Source organism: Solea solea, chromosome 4, assembly GCF_958295425.1.
Source record: "Solea solea chromosome 4, fSolSol10.1, whole genome shotgun sequence".
Taxonomy (NCBI): Eukaryota; Metazoa; Chordata; class Actinopteri; order Pleuronectiformes; family Soleidae; genus Solea; species Solea solea.
In genome coordinates, this window is record NC_081137.1 from 17,133,343 (window position 1) to 17,157,230 (window position 23,888).

Sequence of the window (23,888 nt, forward strand, 5' to 3'; positions counted from 1 at the left end):
CAGTATAAAAAACCCATCCTTGTCCATTTACAGTACAACAGTGTCACATAAAGAACATCCGTGGAGTTTTTCTGTGACGTGTCACGTTCTCAGAGACCAGCACCAAGGTTGACAGGAGAGTGAAGCAGGCACGGGGAAGCGAGTGAGAATTGAGGAATGTGCAAACGAGGACAGCAGATTCCCCTCGTGGCTCGAGTGCGCTCACACCATCAACTGTCTCCCCAAAATATCCGCCCCCACCCCTGGGCGTCAGGCCACCGACCCCGCTGCCCCGCCCTTGCCGCTCATGTGCCCTTGTCCCAAAGACATGCGCGGCACATAACTCACCAGAGTTCCCTTTTCCGCGTTGAGAATGTACGAGGAGTTGAAGAACTTCAGGCTGCTCTTTGGGTCGTCGGGAATCTCCTCCTTGTTCTTGAACCACTGGTACTGAGAGTCGGGGAAACCCTCCTTCTCCACGCAGCTCAGCTCAGCCGGTTTCCCAAACGGCACCGATTTGGGGACAAAGCATTTCGGCACCACGGGCTTCACTGCAGTGGCACAGAGCACATGATCATGGTCACACACATGGCTTCACAGCTGAGATAAGTCTTTGTATTTGCTGAGCATCACAAAGATAAAAAAACAACAGACAGTATTGTCTCATGATGTGGCTGCGACCCGCTGTAAGACCTACATGAAACAATGTCGTCCTCGTGGCTTTACGGTTCACTGGAACCACTGACCGCAATGACACGACCAGATGGGTACACGATTTTCGCCCTGTGCCAAAAAACGCCACTAAAACACGCGCTCGCTTTCTTTAGAACTGCAATTCAGAGTAGATGCAGTTTCAGAGGTTTCCTCTTATAGCCCAGAACACGCCTTTGCAGCTGGGCAGGTCTGGTCATAACGCATCCTAGTGTGTATGCCAAAGGGCTGGTGCGACCTGCAGCACAGTCTCATCTTACAGCATCCAAAGTGTCAGGGCACAATAATAGCTTGTTTCCTGCTTGAACCTTTATATTTCGATGCATCCGTCTCACATGTTTGACTCGACATGCAACACGTAACACACACCAGTTAATGCCTAATCCGAACCTTAAAGACCCTGTAAAGCGAATACAGCGTTTCTTCTCCTCACACATTCTATTAGAGCTGCTACTAACGATTATTTTCATAAATCGGTGAATCTGTCGATTATTTTCTCGATTAATCGTTTGGTCCATAAAATATCAGAAAACCTTAAAAAATGTTGATCGGTGTTCATCAAACCTGGAAATGATGATGTCTTGTTTTGTCCACAAACCAAAATGGCTAACTTTTAATGATTTCTTTGTTATGCAGAGCAAAGAAATGAAGAAATACTCACATTTAAGAAGCTTAAACAATCAGAAATCTTGTTTTAATCATGAAAAAAGCTTCAAACCGATTAATCGGTTGTCGATTAATTTAGTAATCGATTAATTGTTTCAGCTCTACATTCTATGTAAAAGAGGATGTGGGAAAAATACAACTGTGGAATAAAGAGTTTCTCCTTAGTGTTTTTTTAGGCAGGTCTAAAAATATGGCTCCATGACACACAGGCACCATAGCTAACATAACTCCTCCTCCTCCAAATGCTGTAACGATATAAAAACCCATTGCGCACTTTATCAACACTGCCTTTTGTTTGCTAACTAGCTAAGATGTCTTTGTTCAGTCACTGACCTCGATGTGAAATTACATTACATTACATTACATTACATGTCATTTAGCAGACACTTTTATCCAAAGCGACTTACAATAAGTGCAATAAGTGCAAATCACACAGAATAACTCTGACACTTGTATCTAACAAGAAGCTGCTGATAAAGAGGAAGAGAGTCTGCGATATGTCGTTAAACTACTATGAAAGTGGAGAAAATGTAGCTCCCTGACATTAATATTCTGTACAAACTACAATGTTCACGGACTCTGGTCCCCACTGGGGCGGATAAAATAAGCAGAATAAGACGGGACTTATAATTCATCATATAGCAAAAGAATATGTGAGTAATTAATTCATTAAAATATCAATTATTGGCTTTTCGTCAGTGTTTGTACAGAATATTAACGTACGTGGGATTAACAAACATGTAGTGAAGGAACATTTTTCATATTTTCTATCCATTTTAAGGCCTTATCCCTGACCTTAACCATGACCAGTTCATGCATAAAACTTCACGACAATTCAAATGTTCAAATGTAGGTAACAAATACAAGAACACACAAACACATACATTCATCAATGATGCAGGTAAGTTGAAGTACCTCTTACAACGAGATCGATCACAGTCTCATCAAATGACTTCTGGTCATTAACGGCAGTGACCTCGCAGCGGTACTTCGCGGTGTCCGATCTCGTGGCGTTGAGTATCAGTAGCGAGGCGGGTTCTCTGAATATCGCTCGGTTCTCGAGATCGCCTGTCGACAGGAACACATCGTCAACAACATCACAAATAAAAGGTACAAACTGTAAAATAATTCAGTTAATTAGTATTTGTACACATTAAAAAGTTGTCCAACAGATCCTAATCTTCAATACAGGTGCATGTTATACATGTACATGAATTATATACGTTGCTCTGGACTCTTTTATAAAGACAATTACTTAAATGCTGAACTGCATTGTGGGTCCGTTGCTGAGGTTGAGAAATGTCTAACTTTCCAAGAGTCAGCTTGACTATAAGCCAATGAAATCACACTTTGTAAATATTCTAGAACAGGCACTCAAATCAAATCAAATCACATTTTAAAGTCTACTTCAAACACTACACAACCCTGAGCTCTGTAACAAGGAACTATAAAAATATGAGAACAGAATAGATGGTTTTCTTTTACATACTTTTGATGGCATATTTTTTAACCCTTTAAGAACCAGTGTATCGCAGACGACACTCTTGCGCAAGCACACTTTGCATTAGTGTATTTAAGCGATGGTTTGTGCTATTGGAAAAATTCCAACGGTTTCTGTTTTTGGACATTGAGTCAAAAACAACTCAAACAAATGTTATTTTAAATATGTTTTTTACTGTTAACATTTCAAATTTAACACGCAACATCTGGTGTTCATGTACAACCTTTTGTTTTTCTTCATTATAATTGTTAATACACTACTTTAACATGCAGTAAATTGTAAATAACTGTCAGATATTGAAAGTTATTCTAGAAAATGGGCAAAATGGCCCTTTTATGGTTAAATTAAGCAACAACAAAAAAAAGTCCAGATGGACATTTTAAGGCTTAGGTGTTAAAGAGTTAAATATGCTTCCTTTGTGTTAATTCTACATAATAGCAGAAAAGAAGCAATTATGACGATTAATCACATCAACTCTTCAATCAATTAATAACATGAAAAATTATGCAAAAATACCAAACAAACTGTGACTTAATACCCTACCCATGATTTTGTTGTCAAAGAACACATAACTTGGTCCACCGACTGTAATCTTCTTCCATTCCACTCTGGGCCTCAATGTAGAGATGGACTCAATCACACACGATAACTCGATTTCTGTGGGGCAGAAAAGAGGGTGAATACTATTAATTCAAGGCTGACGTGAAAGACATTTTTATCAGGGTTTATTTATAATTGTTCATTGGCTCTTACTGTCAAACTCATTGGTCCACGGTGAGGCATTGTCTGTCTTTAGCTCCACCGCTAACACAGTGAGGACGCCTGGAAAACAAGAGGAGAAGACGCCACATAGCATATGAGCATATCTGCACAGTGTGAATTGTCATGATACCGTGATGATCTCATGTTGAATGCTGAATACCGGTGCCGTGTCTTTTTTAAAAATATTCTTCTTCTTGCAGATTTGTAACCCTTTCACCTTCAACCATCTTCAATTTCACAGGCACATTTTTACTCGAATGGAAATGTTAATCTCAAATTAAGCGTGATGTCATGTGATGATCTGGAGCTTTGTCCTTTCGGTGTCCAATTTTAGTCGTGTTGGTCAAAGCATTATATGTGTATGAATGTATGTAATGAGGGTGGGGGGGTGCTGCTTCTACGCACACTGGATAATTGTGCAGGGAGGCATGTGCCCTTTTCAGGGCAAGTCACAAGTCAGTATTTCAACTGCCTGCCGAGCGAGCCCCTCCTCTCTCTCTCTCTCTCTCCCTCTCTCTTTGGGCCTGATGGTGTTGCCCAAGTGGGACAAATGGTGCAAATGCACCCTTGACAGATCTGTGTTGGTATGTGGTGGAGGGATAGGGCCTTGAGAGGCAGCGCTGCTGAATCATCGTGACAGCCTACGGTCGCGCAAAATTAATCCCCACAAAGTCACTTTCACACGAATGTTCACTAAAGAACAGACTCATCAACACGTCCACAGACGTGACATGTGTGTCTACATTAAATAAATAAATGAATGAATGAATGAATGAATGGAAATCAGTCTGGTGCCCTATCCATGTGATTCTGAACCTGCTTCCTGAATGATACACACTGTGTGTTCAGTCAGGTGTGCTCTGAGACTAATTACTAGCACCGCTGGGCCCCTCGTTTAAAGAAAGAGGGATAACCTGACCTCCACTGAGTGTCATGTGGATCCACAGCAGTGTCTATGGTCACCTACCAAAGCAGACGGCGTAAGCTGATTAGGACACAGTCTTTCTGGAGATCATGACAAGACGACAGCTTGTTTTTAGCCACCGCTGACAGTAATAACACTGCGCGAACTGGGTCACAATTACATTTGACATCAAGAGACCTCCCCTCAGGAAGCGTTGTCGAAAGTTTAGTCTTCACAGTGACTTTTTCTGTGCTCCGAGTCCATACTTGGACTGCACTTGGCTCTTGTTATTGTAATTACACAGGTATGAAAATAGAAAGTCAATTTGCAGAGCCGTTTTTCATTTGATCATGAAAGCAGAGATGTATCAGACGCCCACCCTTGGTTGCTGATAAATAAATTGGATGATCATCGCTCTTCCATCTTCATGTGCAGCATTAGAAAAAGTCCAAACCAGCTGACGCTGACCTCATACAGGAATAAATAAATAAATAAATAAATAAATAAATGAATGAAAGGCCGATTTCAGTCAAACAACTTGCAGTAGAGTACAACAGCTGATGACAATAATTAAAGGTTAAATTTACATAATATTTGATTTAGCTTTGCGGCTCCAGATGTGATTTGAAAACCGAGATCCGTGCCAAAGATGCAGAGACAACAGAGTCTGGTCCCAAGATGATAAAGTCTAGTTTTACAGCACCACATGAGAAAAGTGTTTTCTATCTGACTGAGAACTTTACCAAAGACTTGCAGAGGGAGTAAGGAGCAGAATGTGCACTTCTTGATTCAGAGAGATGACAGTGAAAGAGACGCCAATCCAATTCAGTCACAGCTTGTCACCTACGCTGCACACGAGCACTCTGGCAGAATGAAAAGGCTGTGCGCTTTCAACTTCCTGTGTTTCTGAGCTCTTCTTCTTCTACTACTGCTGCAACACCGATGTCAGCCATCTTCAAATGAAAAATGCACAACTGAGTCATCTCTGCACGCTGAGAGGTTAAGACGACGACAGAGTCAATGGACAATCCTGTCAGTTAACTTAATTCATACATGTGCAGATATGCTATATTTACTGTTTCTGACAAAAGCTTGTGTATGCCAGGCATGCCACTGCTTACTTGTGGGTTTAAATTTCAGATGCACTGCATGTACTGTGTAACTTAATACCAAATCTAACTAGGCCAAGTATGCCAAGAGTCCAAAATATCAGAATATGTTCTGCTGAAATAGAATCATAAGTTGACAATAAATTATTTCAGGTGATTAATTTAGTCCCATGACTTTTTCATTAAATGCAACACTTCATCATAATTCCAAAGAAGTAATAGCGGTTAGCACCCAACCCCCCCATCCCTGTGCTCCTCCTTAATTCGGAGGTATTAGGCCAGATTAGGTGACTAAGTGAGCTTGACGTCGAGATAAAAAGCTTGAGGTCTGTCATGGAAACAGCTGTCCAGGAAAAGAAATGAAACCCCCACTCAAAAGGACTGTACATGGAGATCTGTCTATAATTTTATCTTCAGTATGAAACAGGAACAGCAGACCATAATAACGACGAATGATCGCTTGATACCACTTTTCATAATTGTAGACGAATCACAGACGCATAAACTTGTGGGATAAATATTCTAATCCTTTTAACCCTTTATTGTATCGCAGATGACACATTTGCGCTTTGCATTACATCATCTTTGCATTTTGGCAACAAATGTGATTTTAAATATGTTTAAAATGTTTTAAATTTCAAATTCAACACACAAAATCTGGTGTTCATGCACAACGACAGTGTCTTTTTAAATAAAACCTTTTGTTTTTCTTCAAAACAATATTTTAACATGCAGTAAATTGCCAGATATTTAAAGTTATTGGGTTACAGAAGAAATAAATAACCCACAACATGTCTCAGTTAAGCTGCTGCTGCGTCTATTTTTTAATTCAATAAAAAAATTATATATTTTAGCTTAATATTAATCCACAAAGCTGCGCCGCTCTTACTTACATTTCGTCAGCTGAGCTCAGTGAATTACTTCATTGATAGTTAGGGTTTAAGGACTGTATTGACTTATTTTCTTTTTCTGATCTCTGATCCAGTAAATTCTCTTAATCTATGTCATTAAGGTATGGCGGCCCTGATATTTGCTCCAACCTACTGCTCATCATAAGTGAACTAAGATGGCAACACACACAAAACACACCCTGCACTATCTATCTTCATCCCACTCTTTCTTAACTGGATAAAGTGAAATGCTTGATCTCACATTTAATATCACAACAATAATATAATAAACATTCGGCTGCATTGGCAAAACATTCTGGTGATACTATACTGTACCAAAACAGGGGCGATGACAGATGACTGTCATCGTACAAATGCTTTATGCTTAAACAATATAGAGTTTCCTTTGTGTAGTGACAGGAGTGGAAGGTGGCAGTTGGAGGCTCAAATACACGATACGATACAGTATCAAATATTGATATTATCAATGTTTTCTTACAACTAACATGCAGGCTTAAGTAATTCATAGAACTAAAAGCTGTTAAACTGATTAGGCGAACAAAAGAAAAAGAAAATAAGCACTCAATGAAAAACAATTCCCAGTTGCAGATTTAGTGTTGAAGGGGGAGGTGGATTCTGAATCACTGCTGGCACATTTGGGATTTTGCTAATAGCAGTACTTGTGACAATGTTACTGCTTTGTAAAGTGTGAACTTGTCATCCACCAAAAAGCTTCATCAGGGAAACAGGGTTACAATATCTAAGCCTGTTGAAAGCTCTGGTGGTGCTGACTATGCGTTACGAGAGTGGCGTTTCGCTTTTTCCTTCCAGTTTGTCTGGCACATCCTTTCCTGATCGTGTCCAACTCATCCTGTCTGTGTTCTTATCTCCTTCAAGTGTCTCTAAGGTCTAGCCCTCATTTCCAATACTAATGAGCTAATGATTATTATTGTTTTAATTAGTGCGTGGCCACAGTAGTGTTTGACGCAGCAGTGCATCACTATGTAAAACATGTGCGATATAGATTATGAGCTTGTTAATCCATAAAGGAGAGGGAATACACAAGAGACAAATAAGAAATATAAAAAAGTAGCATGTCACGATGGTGGTGTAATCTGGTTTCTATATGATACACTGGTATATCAGGTTACAATGAGGTTGAATGTAAACTCGCACAGCTATTCCATGACGTCACCGTTTTACAGGAGGTAAAACACAGGTCATCGTATTTTGTTTTGCAGAGACACACTCACAGTGATGAAAAAAAGCAACGTCAGCATCATTAGCGCTGGAAACATGCAGCTGAAATGGATCAGTTACAAAGACAAATGCCGGTGGATGAAAGTGAACGCTCCTCAGTGGAGTCGGTCGTCGAACAAGCATCTCTCACGAGTGAGTGATCTTATAGCCGAGAAGGTGAAACACCGCACAGTAATGGTTTAAGCGTCAGTTCTGACTTGAAGAATTTGCAGACTGAAGCTAATATGGAATATTAAAAAGGACAGTGCAACACATTCACGCTTGTTCTTTGTGGTCGTGACGATTAATAGCACTTATCTCGTCTTGACAAGCACTTAAAGAGATTTACACTACAGCTTTGTCATTCACACACAGATCCAGCGGATTCTGTACACATGACACGCTTTTTCTGTCACCTATCATTCACACTGGCACAGCCATTAGGGGCTAATTTACAATTCTATGTTTTGTCCAAGAACACTCGGGCATGCAGACTGGAGGAGAAGAGCGGTGTCAAACTATTAATCGTTGAGTTAATGGACGACCCCGTCCTTCCTTTTGAGCCAGATCTGCTCCAGATTCTAAAACAACAAACACAGACGACCTCATCATGGGTGGGGACTTGCTGACTGAGCAAGTTCTTGGTATTACCATCATCAAAACAATCAGACATTAGCCAAGGATAATCAGTTCCATCAGAGAGTTTAGCGTGATCTGTTTGTGAGGATGTTGGCCCTTAATAAGAGAACCATTTAATCCATGCAGGTGCTCAGTGACCTGCATATACAGTCTTGCCATCTTGGTTGGACACAGCTGTGTGTGAGATCTGGCAGTCTGCAAATCTGCAAAGTTTTTTCTTTAATCTCCTTGCTGGCCCCATGATGGGTGCAGGGTTTTCTGTGTAATCTTAGTGTAATGCCCTCATAAACCCCCCCAGATTTACATCACTGAATAATACAATAGGAGGAGAGGAGCTGTGTATTTCTTGATGCCTGCTCTGTTTAATGAATCCCTCCTTTCTTCTGTTGTTTCCCCTGGGAGGCCACACTTGTTTCCTGTGCTGCTGCTCAGTGAATCCAGAGAGGTGAGGCTGGTATCATAAATAGAAAGGTTCAATTAAGCAACCAGTGATATTCCCCGAGGAGCATCTAGGCCTCGTGCCTGTGGAGAATATTCCCACGCCCCTTTTAAGTCTCAGACATCAAAGTACACCCAGATTCACTCGCTATCAACCAGTTGCTGTTTAGAAACTTTTTTTTACTCCAAGTTGAGTCTGGAGTTCTGCAGATAAACAAGTTGTTGATGCAAATACTTCATTATCCTAATTAAAAAAAGTTTTAATTAGTGCAAAACCCAAAGTCCTACAGAAATACTATGCTGCTGACACAGAGCCTCTCAGGTTAACCATTTGTAAAAAAATGACAAGAATATGCTGTATGACTCACATATTCTGAGCTCTTAAAAAAGCAACAGTGGCTATAACACCTTTCCACAGGCATGTGCATCCAAACACGTGTAGAGCAAGGCACATGAATATGAGAACATGGTACATATTTACTGCATGCAGCTAATGTTACATGAATAACATATCCCAGATACCCCCTCATATGTATTCAGCAACGTGTTTCCAATTTGAACGTTGGTAAACATGCAATGATGAGGCTGGTGAGGAGTGAAAACATGTTCTATCGCCGTGGCGGAGAAATGAAGAATGTAAATGCTGAGGGAGACTCAACTGGGTGCACTGGTTTATCGCCCCCCCCTAATTATCCCACAAGTACATAAACACATCAGCCCGAGCTGCCTGTTCTCTGCACCACGTAAAGGAAGAAGAAAACTAAACTAAAACGAGAAGCGAGTTCATGACAAAGCACCAAGCAAACAAACACACAATTAGCAATGTACGTAAATCTGTGAACCACAGTAGGAATTGTAATCACATAACTAGCAAGGTCCAGGTCAGCATCAAAGAGATAACTGGAATGTGTTGGTTATATAATCGGAAATTAAAAACATTTCTATCTGCCAACATGTTTTGTGCACAACTAAACAACTGGTAATCAGACTCTAAACATAGTTTCACTTCATTTAGGAGGATTTTTCTGAAGCCTGTTGATGTATACCAGTATTAAATGTTCATTGTAGGGCTTCACCCATCATTTGTTTTCACCTTTTGTCATCTGTGTTAAAAAGCTTGATATTGTGACAGCTATTGGGTCTCATGACTGTAACACACAAAAACAGTGCAAAATTTTAACAACTCCAAACGCTGTAGCACATATGCCAGACCTGGACAAAAGATTATGACCTCATCGTTTTCCCAAATACTATATTGGTTGTCTACACAATAATGCAAGGGTGGTGTTTTGACATTTTCCCACTAATAGCATTTCAGGACTCCCAAAAAATATGATGTTTCTGTGTGAAAAAAACCCCCAAACCTGATACAATGTGGTGTGGCCAGTCCCTTAATCTAGTAGAATCAGTGACTCACATCACTGTTCTCTTCACATGAGGACAGGCTATTTGTGAAATCACCCCACACCCAACACCAAATACCTTCAAACGGCAACACGGGGAGGAGGGAGGGGAATGTAAATGCAGCAAATGACAGGAAGTTAGTCACAAGTTAGCCAAAGGAGGAGCTTCAATGAATGATCTTAAATTATTAGATCACTCCTGCATTCCATTAAAGCCTTAAGTAAGACTATATGTTCAACATGGATAACTGGATAAGAAGCTGCCCTTCATGCTGTGTTAAGAGGTCGTTAAGTCTATTGCAGGGTTTCACTTCTGCTGCATTTTCCCCCTCCACTGAAAGCAAGCAAAACTGCCTTTAAAGAGTGTAAATTCATGTTAATCTATATTGTCATAAAAGATAGCTAGATTATTTTTTTGGCAGTGCACACAACTGCTGTGTCTCTGTGTCACAGCAGAAAAGTTCAACAGGAATCCTGAGCAGACAGAATGTGGTAAAGTAAGGAGAGAGGGTTCAAAGATGAAAACCACAGGTTGTTTTACACATAAAGACAAAAAGGTTATTACGTTTAACATTAAATATTAAGCCGTACAGTAAAACATCACTTGTGCCAACTATGAACAGCGACTTAATTGTGGATCTCTGTACTAGTAACAGGAATGCTGACAGGAGGCAAGTAAAAAGTTGTCACTGAAGCACTCACATGTCTCTAAAGCTTTACCCTGAGTGGATGCTAATTTTTATTTGATAAAAGTGCATGATGTCAGATAGAGCACAAAGCCTGACAAATTAATTCATAAGAGCATCACATATTACCATAAGCCTCTTTCTGAGAGACGCTTATAGCTACATCCTAGACAAAGCATGCTCCCCTGCTCCAGTTATCAGAGTATTGGTGATATTTCCGACTGGAATCTCTTTCTGCTCCCCACCTTACGCGCTTACTGATGACCAGAGCTACAAGGATCCACCCTGTTTTGTTAGCTGTGGGAGAAAGCGACTACACACACCTCAGAAGTCCTCCTTCATGGAAATAGGAACATCTTGACATGATGACAACAAGGTTGAGGTTTTTAGGGCTGAGCTGGCAGTGAGGGGGAATAACCCCCCCCAGGCTTTATTGTCACAGCTGTGCTTATCCAACAGTCCTTTAACCCACACGTGTGTTAAACTGTCTTCATCCCACCCACACCTACTTTTACCTCTCTGTTAGTAGCTCTGGTCTTATGATAGCTCTGCATATGGACAATAAAGCATTTCCCCCAAATATTCTGTTGCTGTCATGCTCGTCGACTTTAACTCTGTCAGTCTGTGTGGGAAAACATGAAAGAAAGTTAAAAGGAAGAGACAACACGTCACTATGTTTGAGCCCACACATGGCTGGACCCAGAGCAGCAGCAAACTGTATGTTAAATATGCAGCTATATTAAACCTGCACATAAATGTATCACATGCTGATCAGGACCGGAGTGGTCCACTGGATTCAAGGTTTGCCATGCACAGCACGTTGGTATTTGGGTCATAGTTTGATCCATTTCCTGTAAAACGCAGGAAAGAGGGCAAATGGCTTCTTGTCCTCCCTTTTTCTGTGTGACTTAAATAACTTACAGCCATACACTTTCTGCTGGAGAGTTAGATGAGACGATTGATACCACTCTCATATCTGGAGCCTAAATATAAGACTATAGCCGACAGCTGTTAGTTTAGACTTGAGACTGAAAACAGCCACCCTGGCTCTGTCCAGTAGTAAAATAAATCTGAATACCGACATCTTCACAGCTTTTTAGTCTACCCGTTTCTGGTCTTTGTGCTAAGCTAAGCTAACTGACTGCTCAAAGTGACTTCTTATCTATCATGCCAATAAAGTAAATATCTTTATTATCCAAAATGCTGAGCAAAATAATAATAATAATAATAATAATGATAATAAAAACTTAGATTTATAAAGCGGCAAAAACAGGTGTCGCTTCAATATACAGAAAGCGGCCTTATCTAGCACTAGAAACATGTCTATGGAGCGTCACATAAGTATAGACACAAAAGCTAATTTTATACTAAATACAGTTATGGGGAACTGTAATGCTCTTCACAATTTATTCTGGCATCCCAGACTGGCTTTTCCCCTTTCTAACCGTTCTTCTCTGGTGGATACACATTTGAGAAGGACAGGACGCATTAGATTTGATTCAAATACATCCTATCTTTTGCAGGTGTACTCAACCACAGTACAGCTTTCCCCACAAGGCCTTCTTCTGTATTCATTTATTCTGCATTTACATATGCGGCTGCTGCCGGCCCTCATCTGTGAGCCCGATAAAGTCGGGGCAACCGACGTGCCTTACTGCTGGTGAGCCCTGTGATCTACGCAGGGTCAAAGATTTGGTCTGAGCCAATGAGAGGATGGATGGAGGGCATTGGAGGAAGCTGATGGTGTCACCGAATGCCTGGGAACCTGTCACTTTGTGTCAGTGTTAGCGTCTGCGTCTGACCTGCTCTCACTTTGACCTCGAGCTGAGCACAACTAGTTCACAGGACTGGACTACAGAGAAGGAAAAGCAACTTTTAATCTCCTACCTTAAAACACACAGTGCCTCTTGCCACCAAATATGACTATGTTTACATAGTCAGGTTTTACAAGTAATTGGAATAAAAATATGACAAGTAAACATGCTAATCCAAAAAACTCTGATGTTTCTTTCCGAACTAGAGGGCTGGCATATGCCTATCGTCATTCGGATCAGTGTAACATATTTCTGTTTTGTTACCACCGTTTCTCTACTCCAAAAATGAATAATAAACAGATATGAAAGTTACAGACGCGGAAGAGGACAAAAATGAGACGGATAGCAGACAGTGAGGGGACGAGCAGACATGTGCAGCGTTTGTTTAGAAGGGAAGCTTTATCTTCTGCTTCTATTTCTGGAGAATTAGACAGCGCACACTAAATGCTTGATGCATGTGTATGCACACCACAATCAGATTATTTCATTTTGAGTCCATGTAGATGATGGAATTGTTAATTCCAATCAGAATTAATCTTTGCAGGAAGACATTTTTGTAAACATAGCAACTGTGTTGCAACATCGCTTCCCATTAGACCGTTCCACACTCACTTAATGGCTGTTTCATACTCACACACCGCCCTTTATAGATTCTCACTCATCTTGAATCTTTTCTCACAAGACTTTACTCTGACCTTTTTATCATCCTGTTTCAGTTACAACAAGGATTTCCCATGAGGTTGAGAAAAAAACAATTTATGATTTAACTGCACTTCTGTGCACCATTTACTTTCTATACAAACCCTGCATGTTCATTTATAACAGTGAAAAATAAAGCATATGCATCATAGATGCTAAGCAACAGCTGCAGTCTCCTCCTCACCATAACAAAAACGAAGCATTACATCATCGTTTTACAATGTATGTCATTATATTCCGTAATCATAATCCTTTAAAATATTTATTTAAATATCTCATGCAGCAGTAAACAAAACATGTAGATCGACTGCTGATCCACATACAGTAACTTAATTTTATACAGTGCAAACACCTTTTAAACACAAGGCCCTTGTTCTTTATGGTGCCAAAGTTATTCTCCACAATAAGGAAATAAGGAATTTAAAAAGAATTGATAACAATTGAACAGCCTAATAATAACAATACTCATCTTTCATTAAGTCATGTGAAGCATCTTGGCTCTTAGTTAATCTGATGCTGGTTTCTGTATAAAAATAGTGCTGTTGTTTGGTATCACACTGTCTCTTCACATGGTCCCGGCAGCCATGCATACCAATGGAGACCTTTGTTTAGTGACACAGTTTCAGGCTGTTGGAGTAAATGAATGGTTAATTAAACAGAACAATCATCTGGGGCTATTGTGACAGAGCATACAATTGTTCTGGAATTATTGGTGAGAAAAGAAATAAAGAGTATTTTAGTATTTCTTCTTTTAATTTTTAAAAAGATTGTTTACAAATAATTACTCCAGAAGAGGAACATAGGCTTTAACACTATGATTTAACTTAAAATATATTAACATGGTTAGGTGTGTACGTCTACAAGGGCAGTTTAATCGAGCCAAGGCTGTACTGGGACGAAGATAGGCAATTGGACAACTTGCAGAGTACAAGTCCAAGTATAAACGCCAAGGAGAGGTGTAACTCCAATCCAACAAAGCTTATACACGCAGGAGTAATCGGACTATGAATCGCATGATCCAGGTATGTTAGTCCGACTAAGACTAGCTCGATTATAGTCGGCCAAACACGCATTAATCTGCAAACATATTATAATGTAAGAACATAACATGGCACAACACCCTATTCATGATACATTTTCCCACATCGATAATAACCACCAAACATGTACAATGTGGAAGTGTAAACTTGAATACGTCGACCAAAACTCCAGACATGAAATTCGAATGGAAATCATGATACAGCACAGAGTTATATTTGGGCCCAGTATTGCACGCTCTACTGAAACACTCTACCCCTCCCTTTGCACTCACAATTCTTGTAGCCACATACAACATAAATTTAAAAAGAAACAATACAAAAAAAATTAAAATAAGTACTCAATGCAAGATAATAAACCTACAATTAGTGACACAAGACATGCTTCTGTTTTAGTCTTAAGGCCACAGCTAATATCAGAGCTGTACAGCAGTGATGTGGGTAATAGCAGTTAATACTCAGGGGTCATGAGCTGTTCTTTTACTCGAGTGAGAAGAGGTTAGCATTCAAATGTCCACACACTATTTATAATGGCTGTCAGCGACAGCCAGAGCCCCCACAGTCTGCTAATTGGGATCCCTCCAAGGTAAAAGTGTGAGCAGCAGCTCCTCCCAAGGAAACATTTGCTGCCACTTCCTGATGAAATAATTGCCTTCTCATTTTTTCTAACCCAGGTCAGCCTGTTGAAGGAGACGCTGGGAACGCCTTGTCAAAACAGATCGAAGTATAAGGCCAAGAGGGTGAGCAGGCCTCCCCTGGCGCAGCATCTTTGTTATGTGAACAACCTGACATGCCACACATGTTTGATGTCCAAATGAATTGGGGAGTGCTACAACATCAGCTTAAAGGAGATCTAAACAATTAGGGGCGGGGGGCTAAATCAGATCACTGAAATAATTTTTTTTGGGCTTTATTGAGAACCAAATCCCAGGCTTGAATTGAATCTGCTACCACACGAATCTGTGTTAAATCGCACCACAGTCAGTGCCAGAATTAGCTCCTCACCACACACTGCACAGATGGCATCAGTGGCACTCACTGCAAATGCTTCACATTCTGGTCCAGGCTGCCTGACCCCTTCCTTAATCCTAATTAGGAATGCAATTTCCATGCAGGCCTTTTTGAAACGTGATGAAAATAAACGTTTGTACAGCCATAACACTGGCTTATGGGCAGTATAAGTTCATGATAGTGAGACAATTTTAAACCGATCACTATTGTGGGATTATGTGAGGGACTATTGCTACTGTGCACTAACCTTCTCTCACTGTGAGTCACCAGTGAACTGGTCAGATCATAATACATGGCGGTAAATCCCTGAATAACACTGTGCTGCTTGTCCCTTCTATCAGACACACACCAAAACCTCCCCCATCCAATGAAAACACACACAATATTAATTTTTCCATGTCACAAAGGTTTAACCCATAATTCCTATAAATACATGGAAACACATTTTCAGGAATCAGGCCAATCTGGATGCTCTGATATGACCATGGGTTGTTTTTTTGACCAGCCAGCACTTCCTTTACCTAATAATGCTCCATTTGACCAACACTGACACTGTGGCACAGCCTGCAGAGATGAGCATTCATTGTTAAGTGCGTGGACGATGAGTGTAGCTGACCACGATGAACTCTGGCTCAACGGACAACTGAACAATGCCACAACGCCAAAGCAAAGGCATGTTGACTTAGCAGGTCCAAAAGGTTTAATCTGCCTCACTTCCTGTGTGCTCCAAGGATGAGGGCTGAAAAGAGCTGAACTGAAAAGGGTGAAAGGGTGTTTTTTGTCATACAGCCTGTAGGGACACGCCATCTTTATGCACAACTCTGTTGACTTTTATTTTTAACTTTTTCCATGAGGTGCGTACCTCACCCTTCACACAGTGACAGCATTGCCAGGAGTTCAGTGTTGTTTTAACATCCCTCTACTCTAGGCTCCATGTAATGAAACAAAACTCGGCAACTCAGTACAAAAGGCCAACAGACACATGTACCAGCACATTACAATGCCAAATAAACTCATGTCTCACATTTGTGGCACTCGGGAGCCTAATGTGTGAGCAGGAAGATTATAAAGTCTTCATAATAGGGCTTCCCGGCAGTGTTCAGCTCAGTCATCAAGATGCTATCAGCTCTCAAACAGCAGACCCTGGACAAATCCCAGTATCTCTAAAGTCTACTTTTAAAAGAATAATGTCCTACAGCCTTGACGGCTAATTGCCATTTATTTCCACTATGGAGCAGAAACCAACTTGTGATATGAATATTGGAAAAGCATGGTAGTTAGACTATCTGGTTCTTGGTGTAGAGAATAAGTTCAGGATTTCACAACACTCAATGTTTTTTTCCCTCAAAAGCACAAAACACTCCTCAAACACTACATGCTGACAGCCTTCTGAATAAAGCCATCAATCCACATTAACTAATTCCAGCCGCTATTTCAGGAAATACTACAAAGGGGAGTTTCACAGAAGTTTATCAGACTGTTGATCACACGTTATATCTTCACTGCAAGACAGAACAACATGCCGGAGTGTGAGAGTGTGTCAATCAGCATGGTCAAACAAAATGTCGAGGGTCAAACACAATAATGCTGAAAGGGTTTACCCTCCGACAAAGATTTTCTTTAAAAAGGCCCGCCATCACGAGCAATGGCAACTGGCCTGCATGTTGTATAATGCTGTGGGAAGCAATGCTGACTGTTTCATTGTTCCTTAGTAAGCACTAACGTGAAGTACATGAAGAGGAGTACAGAATGTGAGGTCACCAAAAATGTTTGACTGTGTGGGGATGAATGGTCACAGGTGAAATCAGCTCTGACAGGCAGCCATGGTTTGAGTTGACTTCAGGGGTCAACCTCTCTGTTTTTAACCCCAGCCTTTTCCCAGTGAAAGTAATGGTATACGGGCATGATCATTTTCCCACAGAAACACAACTGTCTCCTCTGTATTTGTGCAGGAGACACACTGGAAAACACGTTGAGGTTAATATACAAACTTGATAGAGACAAAAAAGCAAAATTCTGCTTTCTCAGGCATTGAAATCACAGAGAATGTTGAATTTGAGAGGGCTGAAATGGCACATTATATTTGAAATTAACAAATACAACATGGCTTCACACAGGTTTTTTGGTCTGATACTTGTTTATTCCAATCTCTGAAATGGATTTATCCTAATTAAAAAGGGTGAGGACGCCTGCACTCTCTCACAAGCCATATACTCAAAACAGACATCCAAATTCCATTCTGTCTGACGCATAACTGGGAAAAAATCAAGACTGTAAATCATAAGCCTCACTTGCCAAAAACAAAAACAAAAACACAAATAAATATTGAGACATCATAGTGTAAGGTTTCCAAACAAGAATTTGCCAACAAGCAGCCCCCTCAGACAACAAATGTGCATAAAGGCATACTCTAGACTCAAATAGTTTGCACAGACCGGCTGAGCTGGGGCCAGGGAATGTTACTCGAACAACAGCTGAGGAGGGAAATCATCTGAGGCTCCTGCTGCACACCACCCCCCCACTGCTGAAGCCACACTTCCATCACCTGCTCAGGGAGGAATCCTTGATGGGTTTCCGTGGGAAATACCAGACAGAGGCATCAGGCGGCTGCATTGTCGATCATTTCATGCCACCCATTCTCTTAGGTGACCCATACTGCCATGAGCACACACACACACACGCAGGAAGTAAAGGTGTCACTGCACAACCTGCTCGTACAGGAAACAATGGCTAAGTTCCAAAGTGCCTTTATAGTAAGAATAGCAGACAGCTGGCGAACTCAATCACCTACTGTGTCTGTTTGCATCAGACATCCAGTAACTGTGCTGTGGCATCGATGTGTTTAATATCACACAGACAATTTCTTCTTAGGAACAATCAAGACAAAGTTGGTAATTAAATAAACAACAATTTTGTTCCCTACCGTTATGTAACCAGTTTTTAAAACTTTTTTCATGGAGTTTACATGTAAATAGAAAAATCAAAACCTGCTGCTGTAGATTACTGAGTGTTGAAATACTAACATTTTCGGACCAGTGTTCTACAGCACAGGCACTTTCTGCCATGTACACATAACTGCCGAGTAGAACAACCAATAGCAATGCCCTCCCTATCTAAACTGTTCTATGATTGGTCTCCTGCCATGGGCCAGTTTTCTACAAGGCTGCAAAAAGAGCGTAGAAGAGGTGCAGAGGTCTAGTTGTCTAGACTCTCTCAGATCACTGATTTACATTTTGATGAAAGATTATGGAATTATGGTATAAAATACCACCTTTAACTAAATATTTGGCGATGTAGTGAAATAGCCAATGTAGAACTGAAATCCAGAATTGTTCCACTTGCTTGTGTTAAACAATGGCTACCCCCGAATGAGAAACTGCCCACTCAGCCTGAGAAGAAAACCAGTAAAATAGAGCAAAACAAGAACAGCCATGTCCACATTCATATTCACTGTTACACTCAGATCAGACTGAGACCTTCACATTGGATACCAGCACACTACAGCAGTTTATCAGAGAAGTGTGCTTCTCACTGAACACACACTAAGAATTGCCCCAAAGGAAGCCGCCCACAGATGTGATGCTGATGATCTTGAGTGCTGATGATCTGTGATAATACTGTAGCTATAGTCGCTCAGTTTTGCTTCAGTGATTCTTGGCAAGGAAAGGGAAGAACTAAAGGGTGGTGGTAAGCAGTGGGAGGGGGGGTTCATTACATTAAGTGCAGGCTGGACGGAGGCTGTTCAGATACACTCATCAGCACGAATATACAGAATGCCTCGGAAAAGTGTGGCGGAAAGCTCATGAAACCATAAGATCATTGTTCGAGCTCAAACCAGATTGGGCCAGAATTCAATAGCTATGAGGGAGCTGCGGGTTCAACTTTAGGGTGGAGTACAGTGGGTGCACGGGTTGGTGGTCTGTTATATGTTTTTCTGATCGTTCGCCTCTGAGAAAAAAACATACAGACATTCTGAGGCCTTTTAGGTTCCCTCTAACCGACTAAATGGCTTTTGTTCTCGTGTTTTGAGCGGCTGTTTCTTATTTTCTCAATAAATTATTTGGTGACTGTTTGCTTTTGTATGCTGAATATTTTAGGACTCTCTTTTCCTCAATTCAAAAGAATAACCCAGAGCAGAGATGTGGCTTTGTTTTTAGGATCGAGTGAGATGAGAAGCGGATTGAAACACCTGAGGGTGCAGCTTTGTCTAACAAATGCCCGTTTAAAAAGGCTCAGACATTTCCAACAGTTGTTATAGAGCTTCAACAACTGCTAGTCCATGTTACTTAAGTGGAACGCCACAGATTTTTTACAAAACCTTTGCACCATAATGCAGTAAGTTGTGTAAATGAATGGTCAAGTTGAACTGCTTTCTGACATTTTTGAGAGAAATCAAAGAAACAAAATTTGCTTTTTAATTATTTTTTTGTTCTTTGAATACCGTTAAAATAATTCAGACTATGTTCATGACATGTTGTCTTATCTTTCCACATGACGAGGATCATAATTTGTGTTGGAAAATCCCTTTTTTAATAATGCCATGTGGTAATTGTGGCCCTATAAGAAATCCTCACGCTTAAGATTCCAGGTCCTTTTAAGTTTACGGCATAAGCTCTGATAATGGCCTTTGTATAAATATGTCAATCTGATCTTAAAAGTGGAGCAGTCTCGTAAAAGGAAATGGTAGAAAAGATAACGTGGTCATTTCGGGAATTACTCTTAAATGATATGAGGCTTAATGTTGAGACACTGACAATTTAGTTTAATTACAATCCTAATTGCAAAAAATTCAGGAAATCCCTGAACACAGAGGGGGTGTGGATTATTTACTTGGTCATCCTGTTTTGACTAAATTTCCTCCCATTTTCTTGTTTTCCATCATTTACCTCATTTCATATAAATAAAACATTATTTGAAAATACATCTAAAATAAGACTATAGGCTCCTCCTTCACTGAGTGTAACTTTTGATGTCTTTCCTTTACTTAAGTTTCCATTAAGATCTGGAGCTGAAGTTATGTGACAGGCAATGCTTTTACCGTTCGTCTGAGATCAGCTTTGAGGCTGGCGCATGGCCATTTTGAGCGACCTGATATAGTGATGGTGAATGGCTTACAGACCCCAGAGTTATCCTGAAATCCACTGAAACTGCCGTCTCGTCTTGTTGCTTTGTACGACGCAGAAACCAGGCAGACCCACATGTAAAGCCCCACTCTGCTGCAGCTCAGACAGGGGCCAACCACAATATTACAAACTCGTCACCTATGTGTGGCATCCTGACAAATATCTGAGGCACTCACTTACTCAGAGTATGCCCTCGCGCATATTTGGCTACTAGCTGTGCATGTTGAGGTGAGCAGGCTGAGCCTGATTCATGCAAAGACTAAAAACCCACGGGCAAACCTAGACCCAATGGAATTTATCTTAAAATAATCAATAAATTCCATTAAATCAAATATTTATTACTGTTCCACCCAAAAAAAAATATGGGTAGTTCTTCACACAAGCAGTAAGGACACAGAGGAGCATTCAGCTCCTGGTCTTTATGATGATCTTGTTTTGTTTTCATCTTTCATGAACTCATGAACTATGAGATCAATATCATCCTAACCAATGTCATTTGATGACCTGATCCCAACATATTTACCACTTAGTAGCCCACGCTGTAAGAGATAGCCTTTACACCATATGGCCAGACAGTTTGGTCACAATCTGCCAACTCTATCTGTCCTGTCAGCTGATGTACACTGATTCTGATGGTACTGGTGGGCTATCAAAAACCTCAGTCACTCATCATAGAAATAATAACATGATAGAACACAACTTTCCTTAACTTTCCATAAATCCAATGTCTGTCGATATGTCTGCTTATTTGAAGTATTTACATTTTTAGGTGGCAAATGTGCTCAGTTGCGGGTGGAGGATTCGATTAGATCGTTTAACACCCTCTGTGTTTGTAAATAGGAAGCTACACTAAGCAGCTTAGCTTAGCATCAGACAGGAAATCACAAATCAACAAAGTGTGTCCACCAGCACCTTTGAAAGTCACTAATTAACATGTAGAATATTAAACATGTACAATGTGTCCTATTAGTGATTATGTGCCGTATACGGCTTTCAGCCATTGCCAGGTTTCCGGCTGAGACTCTGGGAAGTTTATGTTCCCCCAAAAAATAGTCAATAACATTTTTGTATTATGTTTATATTCATGTTATTATTTATTTATGTGATCATGCTTTGACCAAAATCAAATGTTAAGTCTTGGCTTCAGAATCATTACAGCCATTAATGAACACTTTAACACCTAAGCCTCAAAATGTCCGTCTGGACTTTTTTGCTTAATTTAACCATAAAAAAGGACCAAAGAAGTCCTGTCAGTAAGTGCTTTGCCCATTTTTCCAGAATAACCTTTATTATCTGGCAGTTATGTACAATTTACTGCATGCTGAAATACTATCTTAACAATTTAAAAAGAAGAAAAACAAAAAGGTTAATTTAGAAAAACATGAAGTTGTACATGAACAGATTTTGCGTGTTAAAGAGACATTGACGTACAACTTCTCAGCTTTCAGAAACCATTGGAATTTTTCTTATAGCACAAACCATCGCTTAATTACAGTAATGCAAAGAGCACTTGTGGTCAGCGATACCCTCGGTGTTAAAGGGTTAAGTCAATATACATTGGGTCAAAAGGAAAGGCTTCCTATGCTGTTAAGCGTAATGTCTGTTGATCAAAAATCTAAAGTGACATCTGATTTCCATTAGGCTCAAATTCCAGAGCGAGCTATGGCGGTTGCAAATATCCTTAAGCAAATTTGAACCACGATCTAATTTGTGATTTTTTCTCACGGTCAGCAGTCTCCCAAATTATTTTAAGATGAACTTGAGATGGCGCGAAGAATGACGGCAGATAATCTGATGCTGCGATTTCACCCACATGTACCTCAATACTGAATGTGACACTGAACTGGTTAGGCAAAAAATAGCCAATCAATATGTGAAACATTTTACACATGCCCGCACACACGTACGCGTACATGTACACACACACATTCAGGAGTTAATCATCGCTAACAACTCATGAACTCATCACGAACAACTCAAAAATCTCTGTGTCATGTCTAACTCTGAGCACCCTGAAACCCACTCTCTGCAGCTTGATCAGCTAAATGTGGAGCTACGGAGTCAAAAATGGAGACAAGCATTGTGCTTCTAACCTCTAGGGTCTTTTTCCTCTTAATTAGATAATATGTTACAGAAATTAGTTATCATTCCTGAGATATACAGTACATGCAGTGTCTGCTGAGGTTGAAAATGCCAGGCTTGCCGGCTTGTAATTCTTTTCGTTTTTAAGTCGAGTACATTAAGGTCCATGTCACTGACCGAGTCCCATCCATTACCTCTATGCTGCGTCCCAGGAGATGCCACTAATTCACATCTAATCGTCCTTCTGACATTTAGTGTTTTTACCCCCAAGCCATCAGCATGGCCTCTTGTCACAGAGGTGTATCAGCACATGTTACTGCAGTGGTGGAGGTGTGGAAACCCCCCTCACAATTAGACAATTAGCTCTAATAAAACTAAGTAAGATTGAAGGACAACTGTGCCTGAAAAAACAGAGACAGGGAGCTCAGAGAGACACTGGTTTTTCAATTCATTTTTGAACATGAACAAGATTATGCAGTCATGTTTTTTTCTCTTGCCAAAAATGTTCTTCAACATTGTTTTTTTACTTCATGAAAATTTATGGTCTACTTTATTTTTCCCTTTTTATGACTGAAACTATGTGAACCACGAGGAAACTTAAAAGCCTGCTGTCCCCGTCCCATAGACAATGAGGCAGAAAAACTTTTAGCCAGACACACACCACAATTAGAGTTCATTTTAATAATTTAGTTTGATGGTAGTGCTTACCTGGCTCTGGTTCCTACCATTATTATTATTCCCTAAAACCCGACATGACGTGTTATCATCTGAACTGAAATGTTATTTAAAATAATATATACATGTTTCTGGGAATGCTAATGCACAATCGTGATGATGTTTTTAATGCTGGGACCGATGGTTTGGACAGAAATGTGAACAAACACCTGAGGGTCTCGGATGACTCTGCACTGTAGCTATTTCTGGGCAATGATTGCCCTTTTGTTACAGCCTAATAAACAAAAGATGAATCCACAGCCATTATCTGGTTATGATTCTCAGCACAGCCTCAGGCTCTTTCCTTTCTGACCCAGAGCAGCAGCACAGCCACATGTTATGTCGGCCATATCATTAATGAAGCCACTAATTATTTCACTAAGCTGACAGCATCCCAATGTTTGATCAATGCCGCTCGCTTTTGACCTATTGATGTTCTCCGTCAGTATCCAGCGGACACCAGAGCACAAAAGTCGCTGTG

General features: G+C 40.4%; 1 protein-coding gene across 1 annotated transcript in view; it reads right to left on the reverse strand.

Annotated features, from left to right (window-relative positions):
* Positions 1–23,888, reverse strand: part of jam3b (junctional adhesion molecule 3b) — a 47,433-nt gene that overhangs the window by 5,737 nt on the left and 17,808 nt on the right. The window contains exons 3-6 of the mRNA XM_058627876.1: positions 3,611–3,679; positions 3,401–3,514; positions 2,272–2,424; positions 328–530 (exon numbers count right to left, since the gene is read on the reverse strand). Coding sequence (XP_058483859.1) covers positions 328–530; positions 2,272–2,424; positions 3,401–3,514; positions 3,611–3,679 — 539 coding nt within the window. The remainder of the gene's footprint in view (positions 1–327; positions 531–2,271; positions 2,425–3,400; positions 3,515–3,610; positions 3,680–23,888) is intronic.